This window comes from Heloderma suspectum, chromosome 9 (genome assembly GCF_057233095.1).
Source record: "Heloderma suspectum isolate Gila_16-S chromosome 9, 16-S_ref, whole genome shotgun sequence".
Lineage (NCBI taxonomy): Eukaryota > Metazoa > Chordata > Lepidosauria > Squamata > Helodermatidae > Heloderma > Heloderma suspectum.
The window spans coordinates 22,449,607-22,465,176 of record NC_139466.1 but is presented as its reverse complement, the minus strand read 5'-3'; the positions used below and the strand labels follow the sequence as shown (position 1 = coordinate 22,465,176).

Sequence of the window (15,570 nt, the reverse complement as noted above, 5' to 3'; positions counted from 1 at the left end):
TGGTAACTGCTCCCAGACTATGCAAGTCCCTCCCAAGGGAGGCTTGGGTCTCCCTCTCTGTTGTCATTCCACCAGCAAGCAAAGAACACTTTATTTAAGAAGGCCTTTAGCCTGTAAGTGGGTCTGGAGGATTGGGTGCTGTTTTTAATAATATTTTAATGTATTGTTTTAATCAGTTTTAATTGTTTCTGTAAGCCACTGTAATGCATGGTGCCATTTTGAGTGCCATGTTCTGTAGAAAGGGGGTACAAATAAAATAAATAAACAAACAAGAGTGATGCTAGTAGATGAAACAATGCAACACTGCTTTTTCCTAGCAGTGTTGTTCTGCAGGATCTGGGAAATAGAGGAGAAAAATCAACTAGGCCAGCACGTAAATCAGAAGATGGATGGCCACCAAACTGATTTCTTACTTCCAAGATTGGCTTAATTCAAACCTGAATGTAAACAGCTTTGTATCAAGCCATATATGAAACATTTCCTATTAAAAGTGATGACCCACAACTTTCAGTTGCAGTCAGTTGCAGGAAATGGCAGCTGTACATGTTGGTACAGGAAATCAAAGCATTATTTAAAAGATTACTCACAAAATGAAATGTAACTTGGGTCCCATAGACCCCAAGCCTAGCACACAAATCCTTTCCTTTAGTACTACCACACAGACACAGTTGGGATTACTGGGATTTATTACATTTATATCCCACCTTTCCTTCAAGAGCTCAAGAAGGAAAACATGGTTCTCTCTCTCCCATTTTATTCTAATAGCCCTGTGAGGTAGACTAGGCTGACAGTGCGGCTGCCCTAAAGACACACAGTGACCTTCAAGACTTCAAGTGAAGATTTGAATTTAGGTCTCCCCAGTCCTAGTCCAACACTAACCACTACGTTACCTGTGTCATAATGCAATATCCTTGGGCACAAGACAGTGGCTAAACATAGCCACTTACCATTGTCAAGACTGGCCTGGCACCCTTTATCCTGCTCTGAGGTTCTAGCCCTGAACTGGGATGGCAAGTATGGCCAATGATGAGTGATGACGGAAGTTGTAGACTGAGACATCTGGAGGGACACAAGTTGCCCATCCCTGCCCTAAATGCTTGTGCTACAGGGTCAAACCTTAAAAGACTCTGCCATCCCATATTCCTCAATTACATCTCTTAGGCAACCCACACTTAAATTGCTGTCAGAGAGCTCCATGAAGCATCTCATTTTGACAGCCCAATTTTATGAAGAATTAGGCATACCTAACTCAACAGAGGATTGAGCTGCAAGTCTTAATCAAGCCTGAGAGAAAATAGTTTATGATTCCCTTCCCTCCTGGAAGAACACAATGGTCAGCATTCCTGCCACCTTTTTTTTGGTGTCTTTCTAAAGTTGACTTCATTTGGTATTTCTATTCTAGGAAATAGATTCCCTAGCATAAAATCAATATAAACAGCATTATTTATGATCACTGTCCATATGTGTAAATCATGACTTGGAATGCTGTACCAAAAGAAAAAAAGACACATGAAACAACCTTTAGACTAAATTTACATGCTGCCCTGGTGTGTATACTGTACACTGATGACACTTATAAAGAAAGTCCTATGTTCAAGCCCAGGTATATTCCACTAAAAAGATCTCAGGTAACAGGGATGGTATTATCCTTAAAGAATCACTATCAGAGCAGGCATCTTGGTTTAGATGAATAGCTGGCGCAATATAAAACAGCTTTACGCATTAATCAGTGTATTTGCAGTGCAATCCTCTGCATGTTTGCTCAGAAGTCAGTCCTGAAGTGTGTTTAGGATTGCACCTAACAATGCAATTCTAAACATATCTACTCAGAAGTACCCCCCTGAGTTCATGTAGTATTTGAAGCCTTAATCACCTAGACACAGAGAGGTTAGAGCAACAGTAGGCAACTTGTGGCCCTCCAGATGTTTTGACCTATAGCTCCCATCAGCCTTAGCTGGCATTGCCAATAATGAAGGCTCAAAGGAGCTGTATACCAGAACATTAGGAGGGCTACAAGTTGCCCATACCTGGGTTAGAGAGAGGTCAAAGTGGAGTTTCTCATGCTTTCAGTTTATGCTTATACTTAAGGTATATGTATACCTCCCATGAGGAATAATGATTACTACAAATTAGTTCATATGTTCTCTCAGCTTGTTGGTCAAAATTTGTCTGTTTATAATTCTCATCTTTATAATGAGCACAGATGTATTATTTTACTACTGAGTTTCAAACTGAATGTAGGCTTCAGAGCATGTGCAGTAAAGTAGATCCTCCACTAAATTTGGGGGGAGGTCTAGGTCTTAACACCTAGACCCCCCCCCCAAACCTACTTGCAGCAGTCAACACCACCACACCGCAGCTCTGGCTCCGCAAGGAGGACTCTGTGGGGTCCATCTTCATAGCAGCAATCAGCAACAGCAAACAAACATCATATGACATCATCACAAAGGCAGGCCATATGAAACCAACCATTCAGAAAGAAGCTATAATGTGGTGATGCATGACGTCATGTCACACTACACAATTCCAAACTACAGCTCCCAAGATGCACCTTGATATTGCACATGCTCAAAAACACAGAACAAGATTTCATATTAAAGGAGAACTCCTGCCTGAGCTCACATAGGCAAATTTGTTACTCTCAGGGCAAATAAAGAATTCACTCAGAGGCAATTCGCCCATCACTAGTTTTAATTCCTATTTTGTGTACTATGCCAATTATGTTTATTACCTTTAATTTGTTTATTGCATACTACTGTTTTGCTTTCAACTACATTGTAAAACAGTTGGAATAAATATTATTGAGGGTGGTACATGAAGATCTTAAATATATAATCAAATAAAAAGACATGATCTTGTTTGTGTACCATGATATGGGCTAGAATTCCTTATTTCACCCCTTTCCTCCCCCTGAATGTGTCACTGCTAGTGAAGTTACCATAAATTCTTCCTCTATGAGCTAAAATATAGGCGAAATACTGTTCTAATATTCCTGCACCCTGTCATCCCCAATGAAACAGTATCTGAGCAAGTCACAGCCAACCTTCTCCACTCAAACCCTATTCCACTTTTCTTCCCAAACACAGCCTATAGTAACCTACCAAGAAAATGTCATGTCAGCCCACACCACTAAATGCCAATCCCATAGCCACTCTCACTTTGCATTTACTCTGACAAGCAAATGTAAAATGTTTGTACATTTTAAAAGTGTTAACCAGAAGCCTAACTCTAAGCCAGCCCTTCTGACCTCAAGTGCAATCCCTGCTTGTTCTCCAAGCCACAGCAAAGCCATCACCACCTACTTTGACAACATAACCCCCTACATCCAGGCCATCCCAAGACAGTCACTTTAACTTGGGATAGCCAAAACCATACTAAGCACCAAGCCAACCCCACACTAATCCAAAACACAGTTGCCACTTTTAAAATTCCTGGATAGGCATCTGTAACAGTTGTGTAACCAGCAGAAATTTAACAAGTGTGGCTTATCTTGGTCTGGAGTTGCAGTGACAGAAAACACGCAACTATTAAAAACTTATGAGATGGCTATTCAAGGTCAAGGAACATTGCCAAGTCAAAAAAATGACAGCTTTCTGGGTACAGTTGCTGCCTTCTTTTTCACAGTAGGGCTCCAATGTATTTAACAGCCACATACCATGCCAAGAATCAACAGGTGAAGCATTTCCAAGCACTGCATCTCCAGGAAGAAACTACATCCATTGAAAGTCAAGAAAAGATGACAGGTAGTAACCAGATTGTGAAGCCTGTCTCAAACCTGTCCCTCCTCTCCCCAAAGAGAAAGTATCATTACTATGATTCTCTGCAGGCCTAGGGTTACCAGCTTTTTTACTGGACCTATTCTTGTGTCTACCTGTTGCCTAACATGCAGAAATGTAGCAAATGAAGGTTTTCCTACCATGGAAGTGACAGGAAGAGCTTCAACAGTTTGGTTTCTACAGAAAAAGTCATGTGAGCTTGTTAGAGGGCAAAAACAACCTGAGAATCTTGTATTGTACAAATGTATTATAGCTTAATGTAACAAAAAAAAGATCTCACCCACAAAAGTTCATGCCACAGTAACATTTGTCAGTCTTTAAGTATTACCACACTACCATGTGTTTGTTTTTCTATCTGTCTATTTCTGTATATTATTGGGCTGCTGTTTAATTTACAGGAGCAGGGCGACTGAAGAGTTGCCATCCCTACCTAGATCTCTTAAAAAAAAACAAAACACTATTCAGCATACTCTTTTCCTTCTGCCCTTACACGGTTGTCACTTAACTGAAGTCTGACCTTCAACAATGAACAACTGAAACTGTTCATCTCCATGAAAAGCATCACCAGCTGATTTCTGCATCTCAAACCTCTGTGGAAAGGCACAGGAGCAAGCCTAGTCAAAGCACCGGCATCACAAGCCATTGTGGAAAACGATGTCTAGCAAGTCTAGTCAACAGCAGTTAGCCTCTGTAGAAAAAGACCAGTCAGCACAACTTAGAGCCAGTATGGTGTAGAGTGCTGAAGAAGGACAAAAAAAGATCCCAGTTCAAATCCCTACCCAACCATGAAGTTTACTGGGTCAACTTGGGCCAGTCAAAACTACCTCTCAGCCTAACCTACATCACAGGGTTACTGTGAGACTAATATGGAGAGGAGAGAGCCATGTACGTTATCCTGAGTTTCATGGGGAAAAGTCAGGACGCAATAAGTAGTATGTAGAAAACAAATCTGGAAATCCAAGCCTCTGTGAAAGGCACAAGAGCAGGATAGTGGACAAAACTAGTAATCTCTATCTCCCTCCCACACACACACCTCTTGAGAATGGTTTGAATAGAATTGCCAACTTCTAAACCAGCCCCAGCAGCTATGCCCATTAACAGCAGCTTGATCTGCAGCAGCCAACAACTGTTCTATCTCTATGCTAGCACGAGTTTCGCCGGCGTGCTCGAGCTTCCACAAAAGGCACAGGAGCAGGGCCACTTCGCAATCCAGGCCTCTGTGGCAAGGCGCTGCAAAAGGGCCAATCAGAACAGCTGGCAAGCCAAGCATACGTCAGGAGACACAGGAATCGGAGCCGGTGAGGTGAGCTTGCAACGCACGCGGGCCTCTTCAGCAACCCGGTTCGAGCAACTCTCTGCTTGCGAGGGCTGCCAAGGGCGGCCGAAGCGGCGGGGGATTCCACGATGCCATCCCGCCCCCGTCTCCGGAACGGCTTCCCACAACCTCCCGGGGGATCAGCGCCGACAGCCTCCAGGCCAAGCCCGGGGAGGAGGGAGACCCTGCCCCACGCCCGGGGGCTGCCACCTTCTGAGCCACCCCCGGGGGCGGCCCCCGTGCGCGCAGCCGCGCCCTGCAGGGCCGCCTCGCCTCGCCTGCCCGCTAGGGCATCTCCCCTCAGCCGGGCTCCCTCAGAGCCGGGCTCCCTCAGGGGCGCCGGGCCGCCGTGGCTCGGTCGTTCTCCTCTCAGCCATCCCCGCGCAGCCCAGCCCCGCGTCCACCCCGCGCCCGCGCCCCAGCCCAGCCCAGCCCAGCCCCTCAGCCTCACTCACCAGCTTGGGCTTGTTCTTGCTCTCGTCCTCAGGGACGCGCCCCACGCCGCCGACGCCTCCTCCGACGCCGCCGACGCCCCGCTTGGGGTTCATCTTACCCGGCGCTTCCTCGCCGCCGCCGGCTCCCTGGTTCTCCATGCCGCCGCCGCCGCCGCCTGCCCTCAGGCCCTCCCCATGGGCGCCCCAACGGGCTCAGGCGGCGCCCGGCCCGCCCGAAGCGCCTCGCGACGCTTTTGGGGGCCGCCTCGCTCGCTCGCTCGCTCGCTCGCGGCTCAGCCTGTCAGGGGGCTCGGCTCGGCTCGGCGCGCGCGTGCCCGCCTCCCCACGCATGCGCCCTCTTCCTGCGCCGCGCCGAAGCTGAGAAGAACGACAGAGGGGAAGTGGGGGAGGAACGGAGACACTCTCTCTCTCTCGAGGGATGAGGGAAGGCGGGCGTCGGGCGCCCCGTGCGCATGCGCGCGCCGCTCTCGGCGCGCTGAAGCCGCGAGAGCGCGCCGCTGCCCTCACTCCAGGCTGAGAAGGCCGCGAGCTCGGCTTAGGAGAGAGAGAGAGAGAGAGAGATTGTGAGGCGCAAAAGGAAAAGCCTGGCGGAAGTGAGTGCCCGGATAGAAGGAAAAAAATGGGGAGGGGGGGAGGAATGAGCAGTGGAGGCTGGTGGCTCCTATTTCAGTGGGGCGGTACATCCGGCCTGGGTTTCACTCAGAACCAGTCAGGACTCTAAAGGAGCTTTCCGAGGTGCTGAGCCCATTTTTTTTGGAGGGGGGGAAATAGGGTGCAGCACGTTGGATAGCTCCTTTAGAGTTCTGGCTGAAACCCAGAGCGGATACGCCGCCCCACTGAAATAGGAGCCACCAGCCTACACTGGGAATGAGAGGGCGGTCACTAAAAAGGAGTGGATTAAGGAGGAGGTGGAAAGATAGAGGCAGACAGATAGGCAGACCGGGGTGGGAGGGGGGGTGACATCTGTCAAGCGCAGCTCCAGGGACACAGGCTTTGTGGTTGCCCAGGGGGATCAGGGTGAAACAGGAGGGGAAATATGCATGCAATTTAATCTGTGACCACAGACGTCAAACTTGCCCTGTTCCTGTTCTTTTCAAGACAGGCAGGAACTCAACAGGCCAAGCTTCTCATCAGTGTAGTTCATAGTTTAGAAGCAGAGGAGCCTTTTGTTAAGGCTCACCAACAAAAGAAATTCTAAAGGGAGACCACAGTGTGAAAACTTAGAAGTTTAGAAGTTATTAATAGTTTGATTCTGTGTGTTTGGGCATGAATGGAGAAAATGGGTTTCTGTCCCACTATTGGTGTTAATTAACTTCCTAATAGTTGTGTAATCACCGATTACTGCTGTTGTGAATGGTTACAGTGTTTAGTGGAATCCTATGCATATTTATTCAGAACTATGTGCTACTGAGTTTAATGGAAGTTACGTGTATGGTAAGTATGAATATAGCATTGCAGTCTTCAGCTTTAATTAAGTTGTCAGAATTTGTTTATATTTTTCCCCTCTACACACATGGGTGTATATGTGTACCGAGGGTAACACCTCATGTATGTGATTAATTGAATTCTAGTCCATGAAAACTTATGCCAGTGTAGTGTAACAGTTAGAGTGTTGGATTGGGACTCGGGGAATCCAGGTTCTAATCCCCACTCAGCGATGAAGCTCACTGGGTGACTTTGGGCCAGTCATGGACTCTCCCCTAACCTACCTCACAGGGTTGTTGAGAGAATAAAATGGAGAGGAGAAGCACTATGTAAGCTGCCTAGGGCTCCTTGCAAGATGAAAAACGTTGGGATAAAAATGCAATAATAAATAAAAAATAACGAATATGTTAATCTTTAAGGTGCCACAAGACACTTTGTTGTTTTTGCTGCAACATTTAAAAAAGCTACCCTTCCAAATGTTTTCCCTATGACAGGTAAAACGTGAACCAGTTGAATTACTGCCGTTCCTAAGAAAAGGAGTGGGAAAGGGTGATACAAGATACTCCATGGTGCAATGCTATGTATGTTTAGACAAAAAAGAAGTCCCACAACTCCCAGCATTCCCCAGCTGGCATTGCTAGCTGGGGAATACTGGGAGTTGTAGGACTTTTTTTCTGTCTATGCATAGGATTTCGCCCTTAGGTATTAAGGAATAACTAAGTTACATTTGGCCTATTATGTTATATTTTTTAGGTTCTATATATGCAGGTTTTAATTTTTTATACACTGATATATGTATCATGTTTTATTGTTACAACATTTGTATTTATTGGTATTAAACAATATTGTTGGAGGTATATATTTTCCTCAAGTTTGGCTTTTGTTGATGGTACATATTGTTAAGGACTATTTTTGCTCTGTTGTTTATTGCATCTCTCACACTGCAATACAGCATTCTACTCACTGCACCACAATGAACTACCAGAGTGTAAACACATCCTCCTCCCCACAGATAAAGTCCTAACTACTCATTAGCTAAAGAGATATCCAACGTCCAGAATGCTACCAACATCACAGTTGCTCACTTGGCGCCTGTTGGAAGTCACACCCTCTTGCTTTGCAGTGTTTCCCCTAATTCTAGATAAATGATGTCTGGTTGTGATTACTCATTCATGAGAAAAAGGCACTGTTGTACATACGCTCATATGCATTATTCTTGCACAACTTACAAGGCTGAGATGGGTTTTGAAGGTATATGCCAGAGAATCTATTTGCCAGGCTCTCTTTTGCTAAAAGAGAGGTGCATCATTATTATTGTTGTTGTTGTTGTTATTAATTTAGAAAAACAAAGATCCTCTAATATTTTCAGCCTGGGGGTCAAGATGTGGCAAGTAATATCAACTGAAGCAATTAGTAGAAGATCTGACTATTTCAGATTGTAACTTCTACTGATCCAGTAAGGAATCTAGCTTTGGAGGAACATAGAACTACAGGGCCCCTCAGACTCAAAGGTAGCCCTGGTGCAAGGAAAATCCTTATGTTTGGGGGAGGGGGGAAGGGGCATATACACCAATAGGATTCCCAGAGCCTCGGGGCCAAACTGGACATAATAGGCAATCTCGTATCTTAGAGTATCTGTCTCAGGGCTGGCATCAAGGATAGGCATGGGTGGCACCTGCCAAGGGCCCACATCTGAGTAGGGACCCACCAACAAGAGCCCCTGCTCCTCCCCTTCACCACTGCAACCTGCTTGTTCACCTGCCTCTTGCTCTGGCCCAGACAATGGCGGTGATGAAAAGGAAGAACAGCTGCCTACTTGCTCACTGGCTCTCCGCCTCTCAAGCCAGCAAGTAGTAGCAATGATGGGAAAGAGGATGAGGAGCAATAGTAGCTGGCCACAATGGCCGTGAGAACGTAGGTTCACTGAGGGGAGGGAGCCCATGGAGGGTGTCATGCTCAACAGCTCTCAAGAACTTGATCTGCCCCATTCATTTATAAATCAGTGGGTGGGGAATGCCTAATTTTATAATCAAAGAGACACAAAAGTAAGCCGTACTTTCTTCCTACCAGTACTCCGTTTCCCTAGGCATTTTTCATCTGGTTCACTTTATGTACTAGAGTTGGGCTGAGGGTAATGGAGTTCAGGCACCAACTATGGGAAGGTGGGAAAGGAGGTGACCTGATGGAGTGCCTCGCCAGCATGAACCAACTATACACTACACTCATCATCTAAGGTCTTTCTCCCAGTGCCTCCTCCAAGGGAGTACTCAGTGCAGCACCAACACTGACTCGAGGGTTGGGGAGGGGGCTTGCCATGGTCTATAGGACTTCAATCTCCCTCTCTAGGCTTCCTGCTCATTCAAGTGCAGATCTTGAGTGCTTGTACCTTGTGTTGGGTACCTGGTACAGATTAGGGATTCTGCTGGTGTACCACCCACCCCACTGCCCATCAGACTCCCTGCCTGAGCTGACGGAGGTGGTCTCGGACTTGGAGTTGAGGACCCCTAGGATAATGGTCCTGGTGGATCTCAACTTCCATGCCGAGGCCACTGTATCCAGGGCGGCTCAGGACTTCATGGCCGCCATGACAACCATGGGGCTGTCCCAACATGTCATTGGCCCAAAGCATATAAAAGGACACACGCTTGATCTGGTTTTCTTGACTGGGCAGGAAGATGGTGATCTGAAAGTGGAGGAATTAACATCTGTCCCTTTGTCATGTTCAGATCACTTCCTGTTGAGGTTTAGACTCTTGGCAGACTTCCCCCTCTGCAAGAGTGGGGGACCTATTAAAATGGTCCGCCCCCAGAGGCTAATGGATTCCGATGGATTCCAGAGGGCTCTGGGGGATTTTCCTGCTGGTATGGCTGGTGCTCCTGTCGAAGCCCAGGTCGCTCTGTGGAATGCAGAGATGACTCGGGCAGTTGACACGATCGCACCCAAGCACCCTATCCCTCTGAGCAGAGCCCAGCCAGCTCCTTGGTATACTCCTGAGCTGAGGGCAATGAAGCAAGAAGGGAGACGGCTAGAACGCAGGTGGAGGAAAACAGGTGCTGAGTCTGACCAAACACAGGTAAGAGCTCACTATCGAGCCTACTCTGTGGCAGTGAGGGTGGCAAAAAGACAGTTTTTTTCCACCAGCATTGCATCTTCTCAGTGTCGTCCAGTGTAGATTTTCCAAGTGGTTCACGGCCTGTTACATTCTGGGCCAGGGAGAGACACGGTGGAACCCTCAGTGGCAGGCTGTGATGAATTTGCAAGGCACTTTGAAGATAAAGTCGCTCAGATTTGTCATGAATTGGACACCACGATTAATGCAGTTCCATTGGTAGAGGCGTTCAGAGCACCATCTGGTCCAGTTTTATTGGATGAGTTTCAGTTATTGAGGCCTGAGGATGCGAACAAGGTGCTTGGCCAAGTCCGATCAACCACTTGTGTGCTTGACCCTTGCCCTTCATGGCTTATTAAATCAAACAAGGAGTGGATGTCTGGCTGGGTCCAGGAGATTGTAAATTCCTCCTTGAGAGAGGGAGTAGTGCTGGCTAGGGATGGGGGAGAATTTCTCCCCGAAACTACTTCGGGGGGCCGAATACGTTGGCACTCGGCCCCCCGAAGTTTCGGGGAGAAATTCTCCACCCCCCGCACCCCGCACCCCCCCCCCGGGATGGGACTTACCTTTCCCAAATGTCCCTCCCGGCGGCGGGTCCCAGCGGCGGTTCGGCAGGTCTTCGGCAGGGGCAGAGGCGGCAGCCAGTCTTTCGACCGGCTGCCGCCGCCGCCATTCCAATAAAAGTAAAACAAAAAAAACGCCCCCGTGATAGGCTACGTGACGATTAACATAGCCTATCACGGCTAGATTTGCAAAGTCAGCTGTGATAGGCTACGTAAATCGTCACGTAGCCTACCACGGGTGACTTTAAAAAAAAAAAAAGCACGTACGGCTAATGGCGGCCCCCATAGGGAGCCGCCATTCCCGTTCCTTATTTGGTCGCTGTAGTCTACGTAAAGATTACGTAGACTACGGCGAAAATAAGGGCAATGCTATTTGCGTTGCCCTTATTTTCGCCGTAGTCTACGTAAAGATTTACGTAGACTACAGCGACCAAATAAGGAACGCGAATGGCGGCTCCCTATGGGGGCCGCCATTTGCGTACTCGCTTTTTTTTTTTAAAGTCACCCGTGATAGGCTACGTGATGATTAACGTAGCCTATCACGGCTGACTTTGCAGATCTAGCCGTGATAGGCTACGTAAATCGTCACGTAGCCTATCACGGGGGCGGGTTTTTTTTTAACTTTTTATTTCGCGGCCGGGCGAGGGAAGGCGCCTCCTCCCTGGCCTGAATTTCGGCCGGGCGAGGCAGGAAGCCTCCCCCCCCCGGCCTGAACTTCGGGGGGAGCAGCGAAGCACCTCCCCCCCACCGCGAAGCAAGCTGCGAGACCAGGTAAGTGGCTTTCGTGCACCCCTAGTGCTGGCCACTTTAAAAGAGATGGTAATCAGACCACTCCTAAAAAAGCCTAACCTGGACCCAGAGGATGTTAACAATTATAGGCCAGTGGCCAACATCCCCTTCCTGGGCAAGGTGCTTGAGCGGGTGGTTGCAGGAGAGCTCCAGGCATTCTTGAATGAAACGGATTATCTAGATCCATTTCCATCAGGCTTCAGGCCTGTTTTTGGAACGGAAACTGCCTTGGTCGCCCTGTGGGATGACCTCTGCCAGGAGAGGGACAGGGGGAGTGTGACCCTGTTGATTCTCCTGGACCTCTCAGTGGCTTTCGATACCATTGACCATAGTATCCTTCTGGATAGGTTGTCTGGGTTAGGAGTTGGAGGCACTGCACTACAGTAGTTCCGCTCCTACTTGGATGGCCGATTCCAGAAGGTGGTGCTGGGGGATTATTGCTCTGTGCCATGGCAATTATGCCATGGGATTCCACAGGGCGCTGTTTTATCACCCACACTGTTTAACATCTACATGAAACTGCTGGGGAAGCTTATCCGGAGGTGTGGGTGAAGTGCCATCAATATGTGGATGACACCCAGCTCCACCTCTCTTTCTCATCAAACCCACCCAGGTGAGGCAGTGGCTGTTCTGAACCAGTGCCTGGGCACGGTAATGGACTGGATGAGGGCCAATAAAATAAACTGAAACTCAGTCCAGGAGGTACTGTTAGTGGGTGGTTCGTCTGCCTGGCTAGGTGATATTCAACCTGTTCTGGAGGGGGTTGCACTCCCCCTAAAGTATCACATTCATAGTTTGGGGGTGCTCATGGACCCAGAACTGTCATTTGAGGCACAGGTGAACTCAGTGGCATGGAGCACTTTTTATCAGCTTAGGCTGGTATACCAGCTACGCCCTTATCTGGAGAGATAGCCTAGCTACAGTTATCCATGCTCTGATAACTTCTCGTCTGGATTACTGCAATGCGTTATACGTGGAGCTGGCTTTGAAAACGGTCCAGAAACTTCAGCTGGTCCAAAATAGGGTAGCAAGATTGTTAACAGGGACTGGCCAGCGAGCTCATATTACGCCAGTACTTTTCCAGCTGTACTGGCTGCCAGTCCATTTCCAGGCCCGATTCAAAGTGCTGGTATTAACATTTAAAGCCCTTAACGGCTTGGGGCAAGGTTAGCTGAAGGATCACCTCCTCCCATATGTGCCTGCCCGGACCTTAAAATCATCCTCAGCGGCCCTTCTCTGTGAACCCCTGCCAAAGGAAGTGAGACGGGTGGCTACTAGGAGGAGGGCTTTTTCTGCTGTGGCATCCCGGCTGTGGAATGAGCTCCCTAGTGAGGTTCGCCTGGCACCTACATCGTATTCCTTTCGGCGCCAGGTGAAGACCTTTTTATTTTCCAAGGCATTTTAGCATTTTATTTTTCTAGACTTTTAGCTTTGCTGTTTTAAATCTGTATTTTAAATTCCTGCACTGCTGCTAGGTTTTATTCTAGTTGTATTGTTATATTGTGGTTTTAATGTTCTATATATTTTATATTGTGTGCCGTTTAGTTTTAATTTTTGTGAACCGCCCAGAGAGCTTCGGCTATTGGGCGGCATAGAAATGAAAGAAATAATAAAAGAAATAATAAAAGAAATGAAGGTGGTAACAAGGGACAGGGCCTTCTCGGTGGCAGCCCCCAAATTAAGGAATGAACTCCCTAGCAAGGCTCGCCTGGTGCCAACGTTGTTATCTTTTCAGAGCCAGGTTAAGACCTTCCTCTGCTCCCAGGTGTTCGGCAGCATATGATAGGTTTTTAATCAGGCCATGGGATATTGTTTGGATATGTGTGCGTCTGCTCTGTTTGTATGTTTATATTATGCATACACTGTATTTTTAAGGTTTTCGATCTTTGTAAACTGCCCAGAGAATTTGGCTATTGGGTGGTATAGAAATGTAATGAATAAATGAACTCCCCTCACCCACAAGCCCCCTTTGAGGTAGAAATCACACACACACACACACACACACACACGTATACATGAATAGGCCCAGTGCTTTTTTTTCTGGAGAAAAAGCTCTTTTTCCGGAGAAAAAGCTCGGAACTCTTGGATTATGCTTCCTCAGGAGTAGATGGTGATTAAAGTCTAATGAAGAGCATTAAAATAGTGGACAAACATGATAGACAGGCAGACAGACAGACAGAAGAAAAGGTGCCGGAACTCAGTTCTGGTAAGTTCCACCAGAAAAAAAGCATGCTCTGTCCAAGCTGACCTTCAACCCCCTTTTTAGGGGCTTTGTGCAGTCAAGGATCGGATGCACAAAGATTTCTCGTAGGCCTCACAACCACTGATGTTCACGGGTATGATAGCTGTAAACACCACTTGCTAACTTCGACAGTAGGTAACGACACTGGCAGACTACCAGTCTTGTTACAACAATCATAAAACTGTGGTACTTAACGTTCATTTTTATTAACTATGCAGTGCATAAAATTACGTTTTTACTGTTCAGCACTCTATGGCAGAGATGGCAACTAATTCTGTTGATTAACAAAGTTCCCTTGAGCTTTTGCCAGGGGCAACAAACAAGCCTGCATTACTTTTTGTCCACAATTTCTCACAGCTGACAATTAGGCATACATCAAGTGTCTCTGATTTGAACTTAATGTTTAAAGCTGTACCTCATTAGTCTTGTGAAGATTGCTCACCAAGTGTTCTCGTTAAGCATTTTCTTGCAATGGAGTGCCTCTTTGGGCACACGATGAATTTTCTACATGGCAATGAATTTCATGTAGGAGGTTCTGTGCATCTTGGGTGCACCCTCAAAGATGCTCATTTTTGCCCTGGCAGCAAACCATCCCCAGTCATACATGCTTTTCATTTTATTTATCTGATCGCTGCATTTAGATGCCATCATTGCGTAACAATGGCTTTCAGTCTATGAGACATGATGAAAAAGGAATGGAGAATAAGCAACTTTAGAACACTTTCAATGTTAGATCAGTGGTGCAGCTGGGGCTTCACCTCAGAGCCAAAGTCCAGGACCCCTGCAGCCAACCCCCAGCCCAATGATGATCCAGAGAGTGGCAGGTGATGGGGCAAGTGACAAACAGGCCCTGCATCATCAGCACCTGGGCCAGCACAGGCATGCTGGGCCCCACCAGGGCTCACACCGTTCTCCGCAGCGTCCTTCCTACTTATTTGTAAACACTTTAGAGTTAGACAGCAGCCCATACATGGTTACAGATGCTCATTCTTTATTTTTACTTTGAATATCTATTATCCTTTTCTATGACAAAAATGGTGCTTATTTCCAAGTAAGGGTACAATCCTATGCATGTTTAGACAGAAAACAAGTCCTAGAATTCCCACCATGGCTGGCTGGAGCATACTGGGAGTTGTAGGACTTTTTTCTGTCTAAACATGCATAGGGTTGCACCCTAAATGTATTTAGAATCAGGGTAACAAAAGCAAACTGAATTTTATTCCTGTCATGATGGTGCTATGATGGGTGAATGGAAAAACAACCACCATCTAGGACTTGAACCTGGATGACTGTGCCTGGCTGGTATCACAGAGATCTGGTTGGATGAGACTGGTGTAGTAAATCTCTCCCAGCTTTGCCCATCTGGGTTCTCTGTGTTGCAGCAAGCAAGACCTGGGGGTGGGGAGGCGAAGTCAGAGTGGTCTATTGTGATCCTGTCCTCCTGTCCAGGTGCCCCATCCAGTAGTCTTCCAGCTTTCACTATGTGTATCTGAAGGTGGGACAGAATACAGATTCTGTTGGTGTGCCACTCACCCAGCTGCTCAGCAGTCTCCTTTTCTGAGCTAGCTAAGGTGGTCTCAGGGATGCTGCTGAAGTCTCTGTGGTGTGTTGTGCTGGGGGGACTTCAACATATGTGCTCAAGCCACCTTGTTGGGAGTGGCTCAGGACTTCACTGCCTCCATGGCCACCATGGGTCTGTCCAAATTAATATCTGGCCCCACTCATTCGGCAAGTCACACTTTAGATCTGGCCTTCCACGTAGGATTGGATGATGGTGATCTGGGGTGGAGGAACTTCCGATTGTTCTGTTGTCATGGACAGATTACTACCAGGTGGAGTTTAGACTTACTGGGGAATCGGAACCTCTGCAGGGTTGGGGTGCTCGTTAAGACGGTG

The 15,570-nt window shown here is 47.3% G+C and overlaps 1 protein-coding gene across 20 annotated transcripts in view; it reads right to left on the bottom strand.

Annotated features, from left to right (window-relative positions):
- Positions 1-5,820, bottom strand: part of DIAPH2 (diaphanous related formin 2) — a 503,126-nt gene extending 497,306 nt beyond the window's left edge. For all 20 annotated transcript variants that reach the window (XR_014784817.1, XR_014784816.1, XR_014784813.1 and 17 more), the window contains exon 1: positions 5,547-5,820. Coding sequence is in view for 9 of the 20 variants with exons in the window: in XM_084813809.1 (XP_084669935.1) it covers positions 5,547-5,684 (138 nt within the window). In the remaining 11 variants the exon portion in view is untranslated. The remainder of the gene's footprint in view (positions 1-5,546) is intronic.
- Between the last annotated feature and the right edge of the window lie 9,750 nt (positions 5,821-15,570).